Source organism: Strongylocentrotus purpuratus, unplaced genomic scaffold (genome assembly GCF_000002235.5).
Source record: "Strongylocentrotus purpuratus isolate Spur 01 unplaced genomic scaffold, Spur_5.0 spur5_scaffold_18, whole genome shotgun sequence".
NCBI lineage: Eukaryota > Metazoa > Echinodermata > Echinoidea > Camarodonta > Strongylocentrotidae > Strongylocentrotus > Strongylocentrotus purpuratus.
The window spans coordinates 31031563-31055100 of NW_022145603.1; the positions used below are offsets into that span (position 1 = coordinate 31031563).

General features: G+C 38.4%; 1 protein-coding gene across 1 annotated transcript; it reads right to left on the reverse strand.

The window, feature by feature from the left end:
* Positions 1 to 991: 991 nt before the first annotated feature.
* Positions 992 to 23134, reverse strand: LOC764648 (ankyrin repeat domain-containing protein 50-like). Its single transcript, XM_030988926.1, has 4 exons — positions 22297 to 23134; positions 2627 to 2710; positions 1660 to 1920; positions 992 to 1260 (listed from the first exon to the last, which is right to left on the reverse strand). The coding sequence occupies exons 1-4, from the start codon at positions 23132 to 23134 to the stop codon at positions 992 to 994; spliced, it is 1452 nt and encodes a 483-aa protein (XP_030844786.1).
* Positions 23135 to 23538: the final 404 nt, after the last annotated feature.

The following is a 23538-nucleotide window of genomic DNA, read 5'->3' on the forward strand; positions in this document are numbered from 1 at the left end:
TCTCCAGAGAGTTTTCCAGGTCTTTCAGGGTCTTTCCCAATTTCCATCCACTCAGTAGGTGCTCGTAGGTTTTACTGTAATTGGAATCGTGCGAATCTAAGAGGTTCAGAGAGCTTTTGCGATCAAAGCTAAAGGCTTCGCAAATGGGGTCGAAATGATTTATACCGAGTAGTTTTGATAAGTTCTTGATATGTTCGTTCGTCACCTTCTCTGCTTCTACAATGAAAAAAAGGTAACTTAGTAAATCCTATCTTCACCAGACACCGTAGTGACCAAATAAATTTAAGTTCATTGAAATCTATAAAAAAAAAATCCTAATTTGAAATTAGTGATATGTTGAGGGGTTGAATAATTTAGAAACTTTTAATTGGACAAATGCTTAGTTGTTTCATACAGTAGACAGCTTACATACGATACAATATCACGAGTTGCATGCTTTGATCACTTTATAAGTGGTGATTTCTTCAAGAAAGGCTACAATGGAAATGTTTATCATGGAACGACGGAGCGATTACCATAGCGTAATAAAAAGAAAGTTGAGTTCTGGTCATGCGATTGCATTGTGAAATAAGCAGTTTAGAATCGATCAGAAAAAAATATAATGTAGCATATTAGTATATTAGTATATGCGTGTAATGCAAGGTTCTGGAATCATCTAAATGATCATGAATTTGGCCCAGTCTTGGTTAAGGTAACAGGCACTGTACACATAAAGATGAATATGGGCCGGTCTACACAAACATGTGGCATGAACATGAGGCCCACATTTTTCTTCTTCTTCTTCGCTATAAGTACAGGCCACCGACTGGTGTATTCTCATAGTACTGATCTAGGTGCTGTGCAGGTGTATATATAGTGGCTCAATAAAAGGCCTACACAGAATTTTGTGCAGCTAAAAAGACATCCGTAGTATAACGGAGCTGGATCTCGAGTACCACTCACTTAAAGTTTGGGAGAGAGGTACAGGTGACGGCGGCCTGGGTAGTGAGTTCTAGAGCCTGGTGGCATCAGGAAAGAAACTCTTTTGCAGTACTTGTGTCCGAGCATATGGCACTTGGAGTTTCTGTTCATGGGCTCTTTGCGAAGCCTCACCTTTCTTGCAGAGATGGTCACTGTAGTTGGTCGAGCATATGGCTGTAACACTGCTCGTTCTGTGATGTTCATTGCACACAAAGCGTGCATATCTCCTTTGGATCATATCTAATGATGTTGGCTTGGGTGAAGGGATCCCAGATGATGCTTCTGTATTCCATGACTGGTCTAAGCAAGGTTAGGTAGCAGAGCACTTTGAATTTACGTGGGCATGATCTGATGTTTCTTTGGAGGAAGGCTTGGGTGGAATTAGCCTTTTTGTATTACTTGGTGGATGTGGTCATTCCGACTAAGCTTCTTATGTAGTTAGATTCCAAGATATTTGCTGTGTCTGCATTCTCCAGAGTGTGTCCATGAATGCGTTTGTTAAAAACATGGGGGACCTGGTATTTCTTCGGGTTAAACTCCATTATCCAGTCGTCTTCCCTTCGCTCCAGTGAGTTGGTGTCTTCATGGAGGTGTGTACTTTCATCTTCTGATCCAATATTGCGATAGACTAGGCAGTCTTCTACAAAGAGTCTAACAGTGGTGTCATAATACAGGTACTTAGGCAGGTCATTAACAAACAGCAGAAATGACATTGGGCAGACGACGCTACCCTGCGGAACTCCAGATGCCACATGGAACTTGGTAGAGACGGTTCTTCAAGGACTACCTGCTGCGTACGATAACGAAGAAAGTCAGCTATCCATGCATGGTTAGAGTTTCGTATGTTGTAGAAGTCAAGCTTATGAAGGAGCCTACCATGTGGCACCTCGTCCAAGGCCTTGGCAACATTTAGAAGAATGACACCAAGCTGCTCCCTGTTGTCTATAACCTTGGCAAGATCTTGAACGGCAAAAGTAAGTTACGAGACACAAGATCAGTTTTGCGGAATCCATGTCGCGCGTCAGTGAGTAATATGAAGGTATTTGTAGAGCCATGTTTTTCAGGGAGCATTTTGTTCTGATGTTTACTTGCATAATAACAATGAAATGCTCAAAAATGTATTTTCACCTCACCCCAGAACTCAACCTTCTCTTTAACAGAGATGGTTGTGACACGCGAACGCGTACGCACTCAAGTTTTAAGTCATGGAATGCTGAAGTACTTCCTTTCCATATAAATGGGGACTTTAAGATTTGCACGTCGACATAGTGGACTGCTACGTGTGACGTCCTTTTAAGGCACTGCCAGTGTCACACGTAGCAGTCCACTATGTCGACGTGCAAATCTAAAAGTCCCTATTGTATGTGAGAGGGAGCCGTTTTGAGTACGTGTGCTCGATCACAACTATCTCTCTCAATACGCTATGGCGACTATTATTGTGCACTGATCCCATTGATTGTGTTTTAACTTTTGGAAAACAAATTAAAACGTTTTTTTCCCTCTTTTTGCTCAGTGTGAAATTCATACCAAATCAAGCCTTTACTGCAAAAAGTATAGATTCGAAGTTTTATCAATTTGTTATCACTCAGATATCTTGTCATAAATAATCTAGTGTTTTTTAGACTAATTTGTTAGTATATAAGTAAGGCGTATTGCAGTTTCGTACCTTCCTGATAAACAATGCCATTAGTAAAGACTTTCAAACTCATTGATGCCATCGCGGTGGACGCCTCTGAAACACTTCCAGACCCTATATAGACACAGAAACATAGGTGTTAATTAACATTTGGTCCAATTTTCGTATGGTCTAGCATCATTTCGTCCAATAACATTTTATCCATTGGTACCACCTCATCATTTGATTTTATAAATACTTTTACTATTGATTTTTTTATTTTTTATTGGGGGTAGTCCTCAACAAATCATTTTTGATTGTTGACTATCCCTTCTACATTTGCTGATTTGTTCTTTTTAAAACATACATTGTTCCATATGGGGTCGTTTTATATATGATGTACATGTTCTATTTTTGTATTGTATGTATGTATTTTATTTTATGTATTTCCCTATGTTTAACATTTGTGGAGAAATATATTGAATTTAATTGAAAAAATTGAATAATCCAAATCTTCAACAAAGTTTGAATTTAAAAATTAAATTCGTTGCGAGTTTGCAAGGAGCCTCGGGGGTATAGTAGCACACGGATCAGGGCTGTGTTTCAGAAAACTCGTTATCAATAACAAGTTACAATAACTGTTACAATTACAAGCTTCTGCAATCATGGCATTTGAAGGTCATAGAAGGTTAGCATTTGTTATTGATAACACATTTTATGAAACAAGACCCATAATTTATTGTTAGAATATGCAGCTATTTGGCCTGACCTACCCATCCCCCATCCCTGGAAGCACTGTCAACATCAGCAAGAACAAAGAAAGTTAATCCGAATATTATTACAGAATACTGTTAAACTATAATGGAACCTATAAGTTCCTTCTTGGTTAACAAAAAACATTTCCATGTCTAATAATCGTTCATTTAGACAAAGGGCTAACAGTAATGGACAAAACTGGAAAATAGACCTATTGGCAATTATACAAAATGATATTTATGGCCAAATGATGATTAGACCATATGGTTATTAGACGAAATGGGATTAGAAGGAATCAGTATAGGCCTACACGAAATTAAATTATGGACAGACGGGAATATGATGCTTGGACCAAATGGAAACTGGACTAATTTGGTTTAGATAGATATTAGATAAAAAGGCAATTGGACCAAATTATAAAAGACCAAATGTTTATGGGACCAGAATGAAAAGAAATATATATATTGGATGAAGCGGCCATTTTACCAATTTGTTACAGACAAGTGGCTATGGGCCATGCCGGTAAATTGACTGGCATGATGATTTGCCTATTTAAGGAAATTTTTAACAAATACCTTTGAAAAAAAAGTAAAGGATAAAAACAACTCAAAACTAAAACATTATGGCAGTTTTGTCGCTATATTAAAGTATTTTCATTTTTGACATAAAATAGTGATCACTGTAAAAATGCGAATCATACCTTTAGGTGATGCTTCTTTCCGCTGTGCTTGTTTACTCATGAGATACGGAACTACATCAAGATGACCATGGCCTGATGCAGCAATAAGTGGTGTCTCACCGTCATTATTGCCCCTCTCAACCTGTGCTCCTTGACTAACGAGATACTGAACTACGTCAAGATGACTATTGGATGATGCGAGAGAAAGTGGTGTATCACCAGCATTATTGCCCCTATCTATTTGTGCTCCTTGACTAACAAGGTACCGAACTACATTAATATGACAATTTTTTGAAGCAGCATGAAGTGGTGTCCAACCTAATGGATCACCTCTCTCAACCTGTGCTCCATGACCAACGAGGTACGCAACTACGTCAAGATGACCGTTCTGTGATGCCCAGTAAAGATGTGTCAGACTTTTATTAGTAGGCTTATCAATCTGTGCTCCTTTACCAATGAGGTACTGAACTATGTCAAGATGACCATTCATTGATGCAAATAGAAGTGGTGTTTCACCAGGTATAATGCTCCTCTCAACCTGTGCTCCTTGACTAACAAGGTACCTAACTATATTAATATGACCATTTTTTGAAGCCGCTTGAAGTATTGTCCAACCAGACGAATCACCCCCGTCAACCTGTGCTCCTTGACCAACGAGGTACTCAACTACATCTATATGGCCATTTAAAGCTGCGTTCAGAAGGGCTTTACCAACCTCAGAAGGCTTATTTGCTGCTTTTCTTTCAGCCATGTTTTGATATGTCTGTTAACCCAATTGTAAAACAAATCTTATGGATATTCCTTCGTTCTAGACCTAATATTTCGAGTTTTTCAAAGCATGGTGAAAGTCACCTTGGCGTTCTGTGGATCGTTGCTATGGTAATAACACACCTAATAACCAGTATATATGTTCTCAGAAACCAAAGTACGCTTTCTCCCGCTAGTTAAATCGCTTAAAATCGCTGGCAGAATAATTTTGTTAGTTACAATAATCCGATTAAGATATTTAAGATTACTTTTTTTTTCAAACGAAGTTAATAAGAAATCAGATTACATCGGATGAGGGATAAGGGATGCAAATACTCACTTGTAACTGTATACGAATTTTCTCACCGCTATTTGGAGGGGCCCCTTCCATTAACCCCTTTATAGCGACACCACCTATATCTTGAAAAATCTGTCTACATCTAAAATCAGACGCAACTTCGGAAAACCGAGTACTGGCAAATACTTTGAAACAGCGAATAAAGCAGGGTGATTCGAGTGCGTTAACCGTTTAATGCGACTCATTTTGAACAAGAGGAAAAAGGGGAATTCTTTTACAGTCAACCTAGTGTCGGCATACACTTTTGGAAAATAATGTTAAGGCTAAATTAATTTCAAAAGGCATGAAGGATAAGCCAGGTAAAGATTTATGACAAACATTTGACATGAAAATATAAAGTGCATAAAGAAAAAACAGATTTATACAGTTAACAGCTAAATTATTAATATCTTACCAAGTTTAGTCATTTTTAAGTATGTAAAAAACTGATTTTTCCTGATTTATGTTTCTTGAAAATTAGACACATTACAGCTTACATCTATAAGTATTGAACAGAGGCCCTAATTTAACCAGTCCGCCTTTCGGTATTGGAGTTAGGAAAAATAAAATCATTGAATTTACCAGGGGTATGAATAAGACAAATTATGCGCTAAGGGGAGCCTTCCAAAGTTGCGATTGTGCCGCGACGCGTCGGGGCGCAGAGCAGGATATGAGAACAAAGGAGGCGTCTTTTTGAGCCCTTTTGCGCCTTTTTGCATCGGATACGAGAGGACTCCAGTTGGTTTCCAGCTCATTAAAATCTGGCTATTGTTTGGAGTCTCATTGTTACGAAATTACCCCGCCGGGGCGCGCCCCGTCGAAGCACTTGACATTTGTGAATGCGAGCTTAAACTATGAATAGCTTTTGCACCCTTTCGCGCCCGGTCCGGCGCATTAGTTATTCATGTAGTGCCGCTTGTGTGTCGCTCTCGTCTTGCGAGATTTGACTCTGAAAAGCATTACTTTGGGTACTGATTTGTTTTAATATTATTTTACGTACATGACATTGGTTACAATGTTTGTTCTGATTGTTTATTTTCCTCTCAACATCGGAGTTCTGTAGGCGTTAACGTTGGCATGATTGTTCATTATTTCACCTCCTCCTGTTCTGTTCATGATTGTGTACAATATATCAATTGTAATACAAATTGATTTTTTCACGAAAAAAAAATAATTTATTTTATACTTACCCCACTCTCTCTGACATTGTTTTCCTCGTGCATGTTTTGACACTTTATTTGTTTCATATTACATTAAATTTGTGTATATTTCCTTATAGCGATGTTATCGCATGTTTCGGTTTTCTTGTTTGTTTTCTTTAATTTTCGTTGTATCTTGTAAACAGTTCTGTCGTATGATCATTATAAATCATATAATTATATCATCAGTCTGTTATTTCAATACAAAGGTCCTTTAAATCTTCTTAAAATTAGAGAACGTATTTTTAAATCCGTGATGTTGAAAATGATACTTAATCAAGAACGTCGTTTTTTTTCCAAAAAAAGCGTTTTATCTGTCTTACGATTTTTTTTTTAATGCAAATTGTATCCGTATTGTCGGGAACATCATCAATATGTTTCGTTAGAAGGAAGACGCTCATTTTCATAATGTTCTTTCTTTGCAAATGTTACGAACAAAATTAAATACACTGTACCCGTATCATCGGGGATATCGTAAAACTCCCAGGGAGATTATCAATTGCAAATCAACATAGTAAATTATGCCTAAATCGTAAGAATAGAGCATGCATTAAAAAAGAAGAGCGTTACCAGGAAATGATGTTTGAAATTTCACCTCGAACATATCTCAAGAAGAAATTAGTTTATCATTCTGTTCCAAAGAATTTTATCGAATATTTCTTTGCTAAGAAGGGGGGGGGGGTACAGCCGCGGCCAGTTTTAGATCTAGGTCATTGTTGAGAAGAACTAAAATACGTATATATTGTGCTGAATTGGGGCCATGTGGTATCGAAAGAGCGTAGTGCGTTCTAGAACAAATACAAGCCATGGCAATTCGTTGAATTGCTTCTCGTAACAGAACTGTCTCACTGTCTAAATAAGGATCCATCATGCAAGTGTTGGTATCAAGTAGTAGACGGAATTTACTGGGTCATCAAGAAACACAAATAGTGTTGAAATTTTCCCGCAATCCCTTTAGCGCCGAGGGTAGAAAAGCCTATAGAAAAGTCAGCAAGACAATAGCAATTTAATGTTGGTCGAACAATCAGGGAGAAATAATGGGCAAACAGGTACACGATATTAGCCCACGTCTTTAATATAACCAGGGAATCCCGATATAACTATTTAAGCACATGCTCACAATATGATATCAAATCTGGCTATTGTTTGGAGACTCATTGTTACTGTCTGGTAAAGGGGTGCTTTTCATGCACCAGAGTCCGGCTCGTCTAGTACACAAAAATCCGGCCCGTATTGACTTTACACACGGGACTTAGGGGCTGTTTTCAAAAGGAGGGAACATGCATATGCGTACCCTACATAACACTCAGTGGGGGGGGGGGGGGGGTGGGTGCGGTGCGCTTAACGGCGAAGCGCTTTTTGTGAATTGTGAATTTTTGATTGGGAGCTTAAACTTTGAAAATCTTTCGCGCCCGTTCCGACGCATTAGTTATTCATGTAATCCCCGCGTGTGTGTCCGCTCTCGTCTTGAAAGATTTGACTCTAAAATTTTCACTTTGGCTACTGATTTGTTTTATTATTATTTTACGTACATGACATTGATTTAAATTGTTGTTCTGATTGTTTATTTCCCTCCCAACATCAAAGTTTTGAGGCGTTGACGTTGGCATAATTGTTCATTTCTGTTCATTAATGTGTTCAATACTTGTATTATATTAATTTGTTCACGAACAAAACATAAACGACATGTATAATTGTATACCTTCTGTATGTTTTGACACATTATTGTTACATATTGCATTTATTGTGATCTGACATCCGATCAAAATAGGTCATATATCTATATCGTCAATCTGTTCTTTCTCATGCAAGATCGATTTAAAGAATAGAAACGTACGTAGGCTCTCTAAATCTTCGCAAAATCAGCTATTGTATTTCAAAACCCGTGATTTAAAAATGATACTTATAATCAAAGACATTGTAAGATTCTGCTTGAAATAAGATTATAGGGCGTTTATAAATATGTCATACGAAACAAACAAACATCTGCAAATTAAAGATATTACAAAAATAAAAGTCGTATTGTCGGGAGCCTGCATCATCAAAACGTTTCGGTAGATAGAACACGCTCTTTTTCGAAATGCACTAACACAAATTCTGCTCTATTCATAAGGAACACTGTCTCCTTGCAAAATTATAAAACTAATTTTACGAAAAAAGGAACATCTGCATCGGACACGATGTTCGTTATTTTCACCTCAAACAATTCGAAATCGCCTATCTGTTCCAAACATGAAATTCGATCGAATATTTCTTCGCGAAGAAACTGTATTAGTGGTGGCATTTGTCGTACCAATTTGTTGTCATCAATTGCTCGTGAGGTTTTGACGTTTCATTTTTGTTAGCTAGCGCTAGTAAAGTCTTGTAAAGCTAACAGTTGTTGCGCCCATTGTTCTGCTCATAGGCGGCTATTACCAATTACCGGGCAGTATTTGTTATTTTATCATTAGTTTAGTTTATTAATCTATTAATGTTTTCTATTTATCTATTTAGTTTTGGGGAGGGGGGGGGATGTTGTATTACGAATCCATGACCCTCATACATAATTACCATGTTCTCAAATTACGAATAGCGGTCTTCATGAATATTTGTCCCATGAATAGCGGTCCTTATAACTAGCGAACGGAGCCCTCCTGATGGGCCTCTGCCTTTTTCGTCCGGCCGTTCACTTCGCCGCCCCCCTCCCTTTCACACACACACACACACACATACTACGCAGCCTTAATGTACACCTAAACAAGATTCTATAGCAAGTCGGACAATTATAGCGATCAAACAATAGCCTTGCTCGGCCGCGTGAAATCCTGCCACGGCATTCTATGTTTTTTCCTTTATGCACAGTTCTCACCGACGCCGAATGTCCCGCTTAAAATCGGCGATCAATTCGGCGTCATTTTTTCAAAAAATCTCACGATCTCCTCAGATATGTTATGCTAAGTTCACACCGACGCCGAATTGATGGCGAATTCAATCGGCGAGCAAAGCGGCGGCAAAGCGTAACAAAGCTTAATTAAAGCGTAAAGACCGTAATAGAGCGTGAGAAAGCTTTGAGCAATTCGGGACATTCGGCAAGAGCGCCAACAATTTAAACTCTGTTAAGCTTTCCCTACGCTTTGAGCAAAACTTTGATAAGCTTTGTGACGCTTTGATAAGCTTTAATACGCTCTCCCCGCTTTACGCAATTCGTGACAGATCGCCTCAAATTTTTAAACAGTTTAACAAAATGTGGCGCTCTTGCCGAATGTCCCGAATTGCTCAAAGCTTTCTCACGCTCTATTACGGTCTTTACGCTTTGCCGCCGCTTTGCTCGCCGATTTAATTCGCCATCAATTCGGCGTCGGTGTGAACTTAGCATTAGAGCGAACTTTTCTTTTGTATTCGCTCCATAGAACTCTACTTTATCTTACAGCGAGGTGAAATTAAAAGAGCGTCATCATGAGTAGATCTTTTGTTTGATGTTATCCTTCTTCTCCCTAGTTAAGTCAAACCTTCAATTTAGGCCTATCAATAAAAGGTACTGTACCGTTTGCTTTTTTAAATTTTTTTAACCTGACTGCTATATTCTGAATTAGGCAAACAGGGGACCGGCGGCTTTAAGACCTCTCCGAACGAAATGTAATGTTGAGTTATGCCTTACCAAAGGGCACTAGCATATCGACTTGGTTTCTAACCAGGGAGCTCCCGATTACGAGCTGCTCTGCTCTACCACTGGGCTATAGCGCCTCCCTCCTTTTAAAAAGATCTTTTAACATTTGCCGTTTTTTTTTTTTAGAATAAGAATCAAAACATGTTTGGTATGTATTTGTATCTGTGCATTATGATTTCAAAATTTCACTTTCGCCACTTAATTATACAAATCTACGAATAAATGATTTGAATGTTAGAGCAAAAATTAATTTTTGTATTTGTGTCCCTGCCCGTTTTGCGATCATTTATTACATATAGCGCAAAGTAGAATGATAAATTATCACCATGAACTGATTAATGTTTTGTATTGCATTTCCAATTGCTGCTCAACTTTATCACCATCAGGCTACGCTTTTTTTGTACATCTTCATGACACACATATTTTATAATCTCGATATAGTTCCCGGACTCTTTTTTCTATTCATTCCACTTTTAAAATGAGCTATGGAATTATTATGATTTAAAACGCCTTTTGGATTGGCAAATTTCGAAGGCAAATCTCGGGCGTGAAATCCTGCCACGGCATTTTATGTGTTTTCCTTTAGAGCGAACTTTTCTTTTGTATTCGCTCCATAGGACTCTACTTTATCAAACAGCGAGGTGAAATGAAAAGAGCGTCATCTTAAGTAGATCTTTTGTTTGATGTTATCCTTCTTATCCTTAATAAGCAAATCTTCAATTTATTAGAACCAAGTCAAGGGAGGAGAAAAAAAAACAAATTACTGACAAAATATGAATTCTTCCAAGCTCAGGCTGTGGCGATGTGCAACGCGTAGAGTGAATATGAATGACGGGAGAGAAGATAATTCCTTTGTCCATTATTACGACGCTAGAATAATATCGCGATGTGGGAATTATACAAATATGTCGATAATAATTCAAATTACAAACATACACAAGCGTCCTAAACAGTAATCAATTTGTCGACTATAACCGCATACATGTATTCATTCACACCATTCGTCTTTTATTCATTGTTGTTGGGGACAATCAAGCTCTGAATTAAACAACCATTCACCGTGCATAGTCGTCTTTATTTCACATTTCAAACAGTCGTCACAAATATTAAACGGAGGCGTATTAAACCAACAACCAAAAATGGGGGAGGGCAGGCGCTGAATTAAACAAGGTGACCTAAAAAAGGTGACCTTACCCCCCCCCCAACGGAACAAAATGTCAAATTTTCAAATTTCGAGACCCCCCTAAAAAGAAAAGTGTCCTCTTACCCCCCCCCCCCCCCCCCCCCCCCCCGCTTATTCAGCTGCTGGCTGAGTCGTTGCGATTTTTTTGGACTCCAGAAAAAGAAAAAAAAAGTGTCCGCTTACCCCCCCCCCCCCCCCCCCCTTGAAAAAATCCTGCGTACGCCACTGGGGAGAGGGTATGGAAGAGTGTTTAACAAATTCACTTTAGAACTATGGTTATTATAACCGGCATTAGTATTGTTATTATGCATTTTATAAAGATTTTCCTTTACTGATTATGACGCAACGTGAGTTCATTGATTACCGAAAAAAGGTCAAACTCTCCCGTCTGACTATTGCAAAGAACTGCATGAGAAGAAAAGACACGACGCACAAAGAATACATCGAGTTTTATTTTAATACAAAATAGGTTGTTTATTAGAACTAAGTCAAGGGAGGAGAGAAGAAAGAAAAAGATTTGACTGACAAAATATAAATTATTCCAAGCTCAGGCTGTTGATAATCATTCAAATTACAAGCATACACAAGCGACTCAAACAGTAATCAATTTGCCGACTATAACCGCATACATGTATTCATTCACATCATTCGCCGATCATTCGTCTTTTATTTGTTGTTGTTGGGGACAATTAAGCTCTGAATTAAACAGCCATTAATCGTACATAGTCATCTTTATTTCACATTTCATACAGTCGTCACAAAAATTAAAAGGAGGCGTATTAAACCCAACAAAAATAAATCATAATTTATTCTGATCAAGATGAACGAGTGTGTTGAATAATTGCCCCCCAAAACAAAGACGCTCCCACCGGACAAGTTCATGCTGTGCTGTAGCAATGTACATCGCAAAGCTTCGACAATGATTGGAAAGATAATAGGGACTTTTAGAATGAGTGAACGAGAACACGACGAACGCCGAATGATCATGCGTGTCAACGTACTTAACTGCCTATGTTGGCTACAATTAGAAATCTTTTAGATTGCACTTGACGATATGCATGCAGGAAGTAACACAACAAACATCACGGACAAATAAAGAGGACAAAATATACAGTTCCTCATTCTACCCTCAACAAAAGAACATCCTTAACTGCTAATATGTAGATATGTGTAGAACAGGTGAATATGCATGTGACACCTGTTCTACACATTTTTACATAATAGCAGGGAAGGGATGTTCTTTTGTCTACCTGAGGAACTGTATATTTTATGCGCACGCGGCATACTTTTACCTTTCAGCATGTAAAGGCGCTATATAAATGTCAATATGTATGCATGTACTAGATTTAGGAAAATCAAGGTTGACGCAGGAAGCTGTAATGAATGGAGATACCGTCTCGAAAGATTTTCCCGAGGAAAAGATATTCAAGATTAACTTGGCTTAACAAAGAGAAATGTAACCCTCTCCAGCCATTAAATATATCAACATCTGTCCTTATCAATGCACAGTTCCTCTTTGGTATTCCAAATATTACGAAATGTTACGCAACGCCGTCTGCTTCCCGAAGTTCTCTATTCACTCGGTCGTAAAAATATGCAGGCATCGAGCTTTGAAGACATGCGTGGCACCGAAAATTAGGTCATGTTCAGTGAAGATGTATTTTAGCAATAAACATATAAATTACAGAATTCCCGACTTATGACCAATGTAACTTAATAACGACTATCAAATGCTTTTTTCGTGCTCGGATGGCTCTACTGAAGACAAAACCATTTCAACCAGCAAAATCGACCAAGGAAATCGTGAGTTAGAGCGAATGTAAGGTTTTCATCATCATGATTTTCTCATCTATTATTGACATTTCCCGAAAATTTCCGAAATTTGTATATAGCTAGGAAGGTAGTCCAAAGGTGTATCTCCCTAAGGAACTAAATGAAATTGTGTTATATATTTGCGCATTTGTTGGACGAGGGTTAGAAGTTTTCAATTCATCACCACTTTTCACCCAAATGAGGGCCGGTAACGCATAAGCCGCCGGACTCGCTGGCCTGGGCTGTGGGTGGAACGAGAGGACTTAGAGCCACTAGGGAGCTGTATGGTCTCGGAGATGGATTAATGGGATTACGGTAGGGGAAACAAAAGTCGCGCGGTGCCACGGATGGCTTCAAAGGGGCCTCTTGGACGGGATCTCCATTCATTACAGCTTCCTGGTTGACGCATTCTCGATCGCCGACTGAGACGACATAACGCATGCGCAGTGCCTTAAAATGACGTCACACGTTGCAGTCAAAGCTCTTGACGTGCATTTCTAAAAGTCCCTAATACCCCGCCCGTTACGACGCAAAACGGCGCGAGAAGAATAGATCGCGACGCGAGAAGAATACATCAAGTTTTTACAAACAATGGAATGTTTATCAGAACGAGAACCGGAGGAGGGAAAGACAGGCTTTGGCCGACAAATACTTTCTGTATATCAAGTTTAAGCTGTACCGCGCATCACAAGCGAGAACAATGACGGGAGAGATAATCTTCCATCGCCTGGTATGGCGCAAAAGGGCGCAATAAGAATAGAGCGGATTTATACCAACAATAGACAGTTTCTTTTCATATGCAAGAATCAGGTGAGTGTGACTTTTGCGCCCCTTTGCGCCCCTTTGCGCCTCAATGCGGCTCTTGAGACGCGACTGTTCTATTCATGGCGCCCCGACGCGTCCGGGCACATTCGCATCTTTGGAAGGCTCCCCTAACGTGTGAGCATTCCAGATGTTTTCAAGTTTTGAAGGAAGAGCCAAAGGAGAAGAAGAAGAACTATAATAAACTCCCAAAGCTCAAACAAGATGATTATCAGACTCCCAGAATATCGCACCATCTTTTATCAGAATTCTTTTATAATCTCAAGCTTCACGATGAAACTACCTACCAGAAAGAAAACTAGACTTGAAAGCAAATTCTCCTCATTCAAATCACTTCTACAGTCGCAAAAGTCGTTATTAAATTCCTATCTGCCTATGTTTATAAAATTAGACCTAATTAAAGATGAAAAGCAATGCCCACCCCCTCTCCTTCATTCTCCTCTTTCTCTTTTACCTTCTACCCCGCTCGAACGTGCAATGACCAAAAAATGCAAACGGGAAATACTTTAACCCTAATAAGGCCGGGGGGGGGGGAATCATGTCCCCCCCCCCCTCCCCCCCCCCCCCCTCCACGATTTGTCTGATTGTTCGGGAACGCATATGGATAGCGCCCCGCCGCTCGCTGACTTTTTTCTTTCGAGTCTTGCGCAACTTTTAAAATATTTTTTTTGAAAATCGGGCCTCACGGTTACAAGGTCACGTGACCTTGTGTGTTTTTTGCATGTCAGCCCAAAAATCGCTCATTTTCGTGATTTGTGTCCAAATCAAAAAGGAAAAGTCATTTTTCCTAAAAAAAATAGATCAAACATGAGTTATTGGATCTTGTTTAAGTTTAGGTGGTTGTTTTTGGAGTCAAAATAGTTGAATTGTAGTTAAATATGAAATAAAACAAGAAAAACAATAAAATACATAAGTTAAAAAAACAATGGAATACATAAGAAGTTATCAAAACAAGATATAACATAAGGAATAAGCTGGCTCTTCCGAATTTTGTTGTCGTATTTTTTTATTCCAAATGGTCTAATGAGTATATGTAGTGAAAAAGAATGCTTAATATGAATAACATATGATTTATGGATAAAAATGTGATTTGTATGACCTTATTTGCATAAATTACCATAAATATGCAAATGAGTGAATTTTTCAAAAAAATGAAATTACACTTCACTTGACATGCGTGCACATTTTTGCGGAGATCGGCCGCTTCACGGCCGAGATCTTATGGGGGATAATCCCCCCCCCCCCCTCGGCCGTTCTAAGACCTCAAATAGCCCGGCCTTTTTATTGTTAAACTTCGCCAAAGACAGTTTTACCTTTGACATTTTTAACTGTCCTCTGTGAAACATTTCTCTTACTACAGTCACATTACTCCAAGATGTAACGTAGAATCGTCAAATTTTCTCTGTCATCATATTTGGCACATTTTTTCAAGCATTTTGATACCATGTTCACCTTTTTCTGACCATTAATAACGGAATGAGCGTCCGTTAAGATACGCATCCGTGCGTGCGAGTTCTTGTAATAAATAGCATATATGGGCAAAAACATGCCTATACAAAATCCATTGTAGCTCTTTAGGATGCAAGATGAGCCCAATTTTGTTTTTATATCTTGATAAAGTATGAGTCGGAAATATGATTTCATGTCTCATTTGACCCTCAATTAACTCATGACGTCATCATAATGGCCTCCAAACTCAAAATTTCAATTTGCATATTATGACGTCATCATATTTTTAGAAAATTGATTGTATCTCTGTAAATATTGATCAATTTTCATCCAAATTTTGATATGTTTTAGCTGAGACAATTCTCTACAGATGCAGCTAGCACGAACTTTCATTTTGATGAAAACATCATGGCTTTTTTTTTGCGATTAAAGGAGGCATGTCAATTTTTTACATTTTGCGTGTATTCTCTATGGGACATGACTTTTTCTGAAAACTGGATTCTACATTCCCGTCTTTCACGAGCAATATCTCCGTCGTCTTAGCTTCGTTTTCGCTGAGCATCGAGTATGTTGTAGCTGAGACAATAAGCTATCACAAATGTGACATTTATTTCTCGATTAGATGCCGGGATCATGCTCATATTTCAGACCACCTTAATCGTCCTCGTGACGATTTAAATTCTAGTTATATTTTAGTCTCGTAAACTATCCACTGTGTGCTTATACTTTCTTTTGTGCAATCCACTTTAATCTGCCATTTTCTTTTTAGCCATACTTGTATTTAAACTCTTCAGTCTGAATTGAAATTTTCTTATCTTTTAGTGTGTTTTAAATTTTGTTTGATTTTATCATACCAGTGCAAGTATATTAATTTAAGTGACTTTGTTTTGTTTAATTCATACATATAATTATATTCCCTTGCTTTATTCGGCTCATTTAAATCCAAGCATGAATTTTATGTAGGTTGTTTTTTCAAACTAAAACGTGTTCTGTGTTATTGTTATATCTAGTAGTAAATAACTGTGTAGTATGTAATGTGTATATGTTATTATTTGTTGTTGTTGTAATTTTGACCATGTAATTTGTCACTCGTCTACAGGGCTCCTTTGAAAAACAGGCCTTGTGGCTCTGAAATGACTACCCCGTATTTTAAAGAAAACTGAATAAATAAATAATAAATAAATAAATACGAATACCTAAATAGAACGAAACGAGTTGGACTGGTTCATTTTATATACAGGAAAAGTCCAATTACCTCACTTGCAATTGTTAGCTCAAGTCATCAAAAATGCTTCCTACTTTATTGTAATTTTGCATGTTAATAGATTTGGATGTAATATGTTGTATTAATCTCATAAGCAAACCTAGTTTACATCTTTTATCTTTTATTACATGTTTTGATAATGAACGAATCACGAACAAAATCAACTGGGAGATGGCCATTCTGATTGGTCAATAAATCCAAAGTCATGAATAATTCATGCAGAGAAGTAAAGCCAGAATACAAAAGGCCTCGCAGCTAAAGCCACTCGATCGCGCGGTCATCCCGGTTCTCTAGACTCATCTCAGCCACCGATCGGGGTGGAAAATAGCCAAAGTCACGAGACCTTGTCAAGAGGATACCCCTACCGGGATTAGTCTCTGAGTCCAATGTCTATTAGGTCTAATTCTTCCAAATTGCATTTTATTTGTAATAGATGCACATCGAACAATCCAAATCTTCAACAAAGTTTGTATGTCAATGTTTATTCGTTGACTATTTTTTTTTTTTTTTTGTTGATCGTTTTGATGTTTGATGTTGGGAGAGAGAGAGAGAGCTCTGGTTATTTTCATGATTTTTATGCGGTTCCTGTTGTGTCTTACTATTTATCTTCGGTGAACACCTCACTTTTCATCTTTAGACTGGATTGTTCTCAAATACATGTGAGTTTTTACTGAATTTCGTGTGATTTTTTGACGTTTTCTGTGTCTTCTGTGCTCGACATACAACTTTAGAGATCTACATACATACATTCAACGTACATTACCGTAGAATTCTGTACGAACATATCGCTCCAGTATACACACCTGGGACATTTGCATAATAATGAACGACAGACTACCAACTATGTTGGTCACCATGGTGCCGCTATGCTTGCTCTTACTTGTCTTTGCTGCAGGAAACTTACACTCAAATCCAGTTTCATTACATTCAGCACGTCGTACTCATCACCGGACTCATTACCTACACTGTCCCATCCGTTACTATAGCAACTCCTCTGCAACCTTCAATATCCACATCTTGTCTCATGGCGACATTAAACCACACCCAGGTCCCTCCAATCATGAAACACACAACAGACAAACTTTGAAACAAGTTTCTGGTATCACTTTTAATGCGAGAAGTCCTCGAAATAAGATGGAGGAAGTCGAATCTTTTCTACAGTCAACATCATACGATATAATAAACGTCACAGAAACATGGTTAACACAGCAAGACACCGTAAACGCAGGTTTCGACGGATACCAAATCTTTCGGCGAGATCGACCCAGCGGAAGGGGTGGGGGAGTTTTGGCTGCCATTATACCAGAGCTTTCTCCGAAGCGAAGGGCAGATTTGGAGAAGGATGACATAGAGATGTTATGTGTTGATATTGCGTCACGTTTTCATGTCAAGTGGCTTCTCTGTATTCTATACCGACCGCCCAACGCCCCAGCCGATTTTTGGGATCACCTCCAGACGGCCGTTGATGATCTACAGGTTGCATCAGCAGACTACCATGGCATCATCCTTACGGGAGACTTCAATGTCAACTGGGCCCATCAGCAACTTCCAATCGTCCAGCATCTTGAGCGCATTACGTCATCAATGGATCTCTCTCAGATGGTCGATGACGTCACCCGGCGATCACCCGACAATCCTCGCACAGGGACAATAATAGATCTTCTATTTACTAATCGCCCGCATTTGGTTTTGGATGTGTGCACTCAAGCAAATCCAGTAACGAGCGACCACCATGCGATCTATTTTAAGGTCAAGTTGAAAAAGATGTCTCCGCCAAAACAAATTTTGCGTGACTATCTACAATATAACAAGGCTGACACAGAACATTTCAATAACATACTGTATTACGCTCCTTGGGATTTATTTATGGATACTGATAATATTGATAATTCTTGGGATGGTTTTATGGATATTTTTGATGCAGCGGTTCGTGATTGTATTCCCCGCAAAAAAAGCCGCAATAACCGTTTAAGCCCCTGGATAACACTTGACATTAAGAAAATGATCAGTAAGAAAAATAGAATGTTCAAGATATCGAAACAGTTGAATACCAACGATAGTTGGCAGGCGTATAGGGAACTTCGTAACCAAGTGAAAGTATTGATAAACAAGTCGTATTATTCGTATTTGAATGAATTGTTATCAGATAGTGACGATAATGGGAAAAGGTTTTTTGCATTTGTTCGTATTAAGAGGAAAAACCGTGCTCCCCTTTCAATTGACAACAATGGATTACCCGAACATGAACCGAGCAAGATCGCACAGGTGTTTGCCAATTATTTCAGTACCATGTTCACTCCAAATAGTACTTGTAATGATATTCCCGAACCCAGGTCGGAACACAGTGCATTCGTACCATATTTACAGAATGTCAATATTTCTACATGTGATGTCTCTAAGGTGATACGAAACCTGCGTAATGATAAATCACCTGGTCCGGATAACATAACCCCAAACCTCTTGAAAATGTGTTCTGTTCCAATTTCACCCGTTTTATGCAAGTTATTTAATATTTCTTTGTCTCTTGGTCAATTGCCAATGTCTTGGAAACAGGCCAATGTTTCCCCGATACATAAAGCTGGTGATAGCTCCTTACCTAGTAATTATAGACCGATTGCACTGACATCCGTAGTGTGTAAAATCATTGAAAAAGTAATAACGAACGAAATCCAACACCATACAACAGAATATTGTTTACTCAACCCTAATCAACATGGCTTTGTTAAAGGTTAATCGTGCGTCACTCAATTGCTAAACGTTACAAACCGTTGGCTACGTATCTTAGATGTACCATCCCCTCCAAAGATTGATGCGATTTTTCTCGATTTCCAAAAGGCTTTCGATTTAATGCCTCATGATGTATTATTGCAAAAACTTAATTCAAGGTATTTTATTTCAGGATCATTATGGCAATGGATAAGGTATTTTTTGTGTAATAGGGAGCAAAGAGTTATTCACAGAGGTGCACTATCATCTTGGTTTCCTGTTTTATCAGGTGTGCCCCAGGGGAGTGTGTTGGGCCCCACCCTATTTAATTTATTTATTGATGACATTTTAACCCAAACCATATCGCCATGTGTACTTTTTGCAGATGATACATTAGTCTATAGACCCATCTCAAATGTTCAAGATATGCACATTCTCCAAAATGACCTGGACAAACTCAATGAGTGGTGTATAATTAATAAAATGCGCATTAACGAAAAAAAGACGAAAGTAATGCGCATCACGTGTTCCAGACAGCCCGGTATCCCAAATTATACTCTTAACAATACCCTACTTCAATCAGTAACAGAGTTTAGATATCTCGGCATAATGCTGAACAATAAACTAACATGGCATAACCACGTAGAATATATCACCCGCAAAGCAAATCGTATGTTGGGCTTTGTTTTATCAGTCACCAGGTCACTGGCTCCTCACACCATCTTTTCTATTTTTAAGTCTCTTGTTATACCCATACTTGAATATGGACAACCAGTTTGGCATTTACACACAAAATTACTTTCGAATAAACTTGAAACGATACAACGTCGAGCTACTAGAGTTGCCCTTAGGCAAAGACGCCAACAAATGTCTTACGAGAATAGGCTCCAACTTCTGAATTGGCAATCCCTTGAATCCCGCCGAAAATATTGCTTGATCTCTTATGTTGTTAAGTCTTTGTTCCGTGTTATTGAATGCGGCACTGTCGGGCGTGCCATATTGGTGAATGCTCGTCGAACTGATGAGGTGAGGTTCGTTCATCTCCGGGCGCGGACTCAACGGATGCACGGCTCTGCAATTAACGCATTTCCTCGTTACTGGGACGAACTCCCCGAGTCCTTGCGCACGGGGGTGGTCGAGACTTCCTTGTCGACCTGGCTTGCTGCGCTTGGGTGTCACCTCCGCCAGTGTGGGATTTAAATGATTGAAAGGGTAAGAGGGGAGAGGAGGCTGGAGCATAATATGCGGTTGAGTGGTTTTATATTAAACTGAATACTAAATTCTACTGCTTCCGCCTCTTCTTGCTTCTTTTCCTCCTTAATATTTCCCCCGCTTATTATATTGTTAACACGCACGTGTTTATAATTGCAAAATAACGATGTTCTTTTGTTATGGAACTGTTCTTCCGGTATCATGGGTATAGGTCAGTATTATAGATATTTGTAACCTGTATCTTTTATGGGTCATATATATTTCATTGGAATTTTATCTTTTGGTATAGGTCAGTGTTATGAATATTTGTAACCTTGAATGGGATATATATATATTGGGATTGTGTGGTCATGTCGAATCCTATTATGGTACAGGCCTAAATATACACTGTAATTTTGATTTCAAGAAAATGTATCACTGATAAATATGTACTTCTCTCCTCTCTGTTTGCTTTACTTTTCCCTCTCTCTTTGCTCTCTCTCTCTCTCTCTCTCTCCCCCTTTGTCTCTTTTAGTTTCCTTTCATTTTCTATAGTATCTTCTTTCCTTGCTGTCAGGGGAGATACGGTTATAATATGCTATTTAATATGCTATTGTATATTTTAATATGTTGCCATATACAGCAACATCTCCTACACTTATTCAATGTGCCAAATGTTAATTAGCCTATACATTTGTTTGTAATTGATTAATATTATATAATGTATCTGAAATAATGATACCGCATTTTGCATTTAATTACATCACTTATAATTGTTTAATAGGCCCTAATTACTTTTCAACTTTGAAGGTAACCCAAGGCTAAACTTCTTATTTCTGTTTTATGTAAATCATCCATTGGAATTGGGACAGGAGGCTTTATGCCACAGTAATTTAGTTAACTTTTTCTGTCCCTGGCGTTCCAAAGGTTGATAACTATGTCTTATTTTGTATTGTGTACACTGATATGTAATGTTTTCCTTTGCCGAATAAATAATAATAATAATAATTTTGCAGGAAGGGGGGGGGGGGGTATAGTATCACACGGATTAGGGCTGTGTTTCATAAAAAATATCAATAACAACTTACAATAAATGTAATATGCTACTGAAATGATGGCATTTGATGGGATGAGAGCAAAATTATCATAGCAAGTTAGCATTTGTCATGGATAAAAAGTTTTATGAAACAAGGCCCAGAATTTTGTATTAAAACATGCGGCATAACCTACCCCTTCCCCATCCCCATATACACAGTCAGAATCAGGAAGAACAAATAAAGTAAATCCAAATATAATTAGAGAATACTGTTGAACTATATAGGAACCTATATAGTTCCTTCTTGGTAATAAACAAATAAAAAATCCAAGACTAATCGGTCATTTAGATAAACATTTAATTTAGGTAAAAAGTAAATAGACCAATCGGCAATAATAGCAACAACTAAGATATATTGACCAAATGACCAAATGCAAAAAACAAACAAAATATTCACGAAGTGGCCATTTTACCAATTTGTGACAGGCAAGTGGCAATTGTCTGTGCCGGTAAATTGACTAGCATGATGATTGGCCTAAACGTTGATTGACCATGTATATTGCGGGTATATCGGGTTTACCCATATAACTGGGTATAGACTAAAGTTGGACGAACTGGATATTGGACCAAACGACAGTACACAATTTATTTGGATGAAATTTGTTCAGTTATAAAATCAGGAACATTTGCTGAATATGGTTATACAATCTAGATAAGGCGGGGTAAACAGTTTACCATTTACAAGATTGAAATAAACAAATTATATCATATTAATTTATGTGGGGAAATTGTAACAAAAACATTTAAACAAGGTAAAGGATACAACAACAAAAAATTATAAATACATCACTTTTTGACATGAAATAGTGATCCCTGTTAAAATGCGAATCATACCTTTATGTGATGCTTCTTTCCTCTGTGCTTGTTCGCTATTGAGCAACTGAACTATACCAAGATGATCTTCGTATGATGCAGAGTGAAGTGGTGTCGTATCATTATCATCACCCCCCTCTTCCTGTGCTCCTTGACCCAATCCCATGGAACGCTGAGCTTCGTCAAGATGAACATTAGTTAATGCTGCGTGAAGAGCCGTCGAACCAGTTTCATTAGGCTTATCAATCTTTGCTGCTTTGCCAACAAGGTACTGAACTATGTCAAGATGGCCGTAGGTCGTTGCAAAAAGACGAGCCGTCGTACCAGCTTTATTAGGCTTATCAATCTGTGCTCCTTGACCCACGAGATAATCAACTACGTCAAGATTACCCTTCATTGATGCAGAGTGAAGAGGTGTCTGACCTTGACTGTTATCACACGTGTCAATCTGTGCTCCGTTACCAATGAGATACTTCACTACATCAAGATGATTGTTCTGTGATGCAGCATGAAGTGGAGTCACACCATCATTATCACCCCTATCAACCTGTACTCCGTGACTAATTAGGTACTCAACTACGTCAAGATGACCCTGGTGTGATGCACATTGAAGTGCTGTCACACCTTTATTATTCCCACCCCCTACCTGTCCTCCTTGACCCACGAGATAATCAACTACGTCAAGATGACCATAAAGTGATGCAGTTAGAAGAGCCGTCGTACCAAGTTTATTAGGCCTATCAATCTGTGCTCCTATACCAATGAGATACTTAACTACCTCCAGATGACCTTTCTGTGATGCACGGTGAAGAGGTGTGTCACCTTTATTATCACATGTGTTAATATGTGCTCCTATCATAACGGCCATTTAAAGCTGCCGTGAGAAGGGCATTATCGACCTCAGCATAATCATGTGCTGCTCTTCCAGCCATGTTTTGCTAATAATCTGTGGACCCCATTTTGAAGCAAATCTTAATTTCTTATGAATATTTCTTCGCTCTAGACTCTAGAGTAACTAGACCTAATATTTCGTGTTTGTCAAAGTCACCTTTGCTTTCTATTAATCGTTCTTCGAAGAGACTAAACTCGACAATGAAGTTATCCGCTCTACAGGTTGAGAGATATATATCTTTCTCTGTTAACCTGCAGGTTTAAAATATTCGAAGCCTACTAATGATTATGCATTGTAAACTGCGACAGAGAAATGGTTCCAATTTGCGCAATTCCTATTCTATTATTAAAGAATCCGTGATATCTCCACTT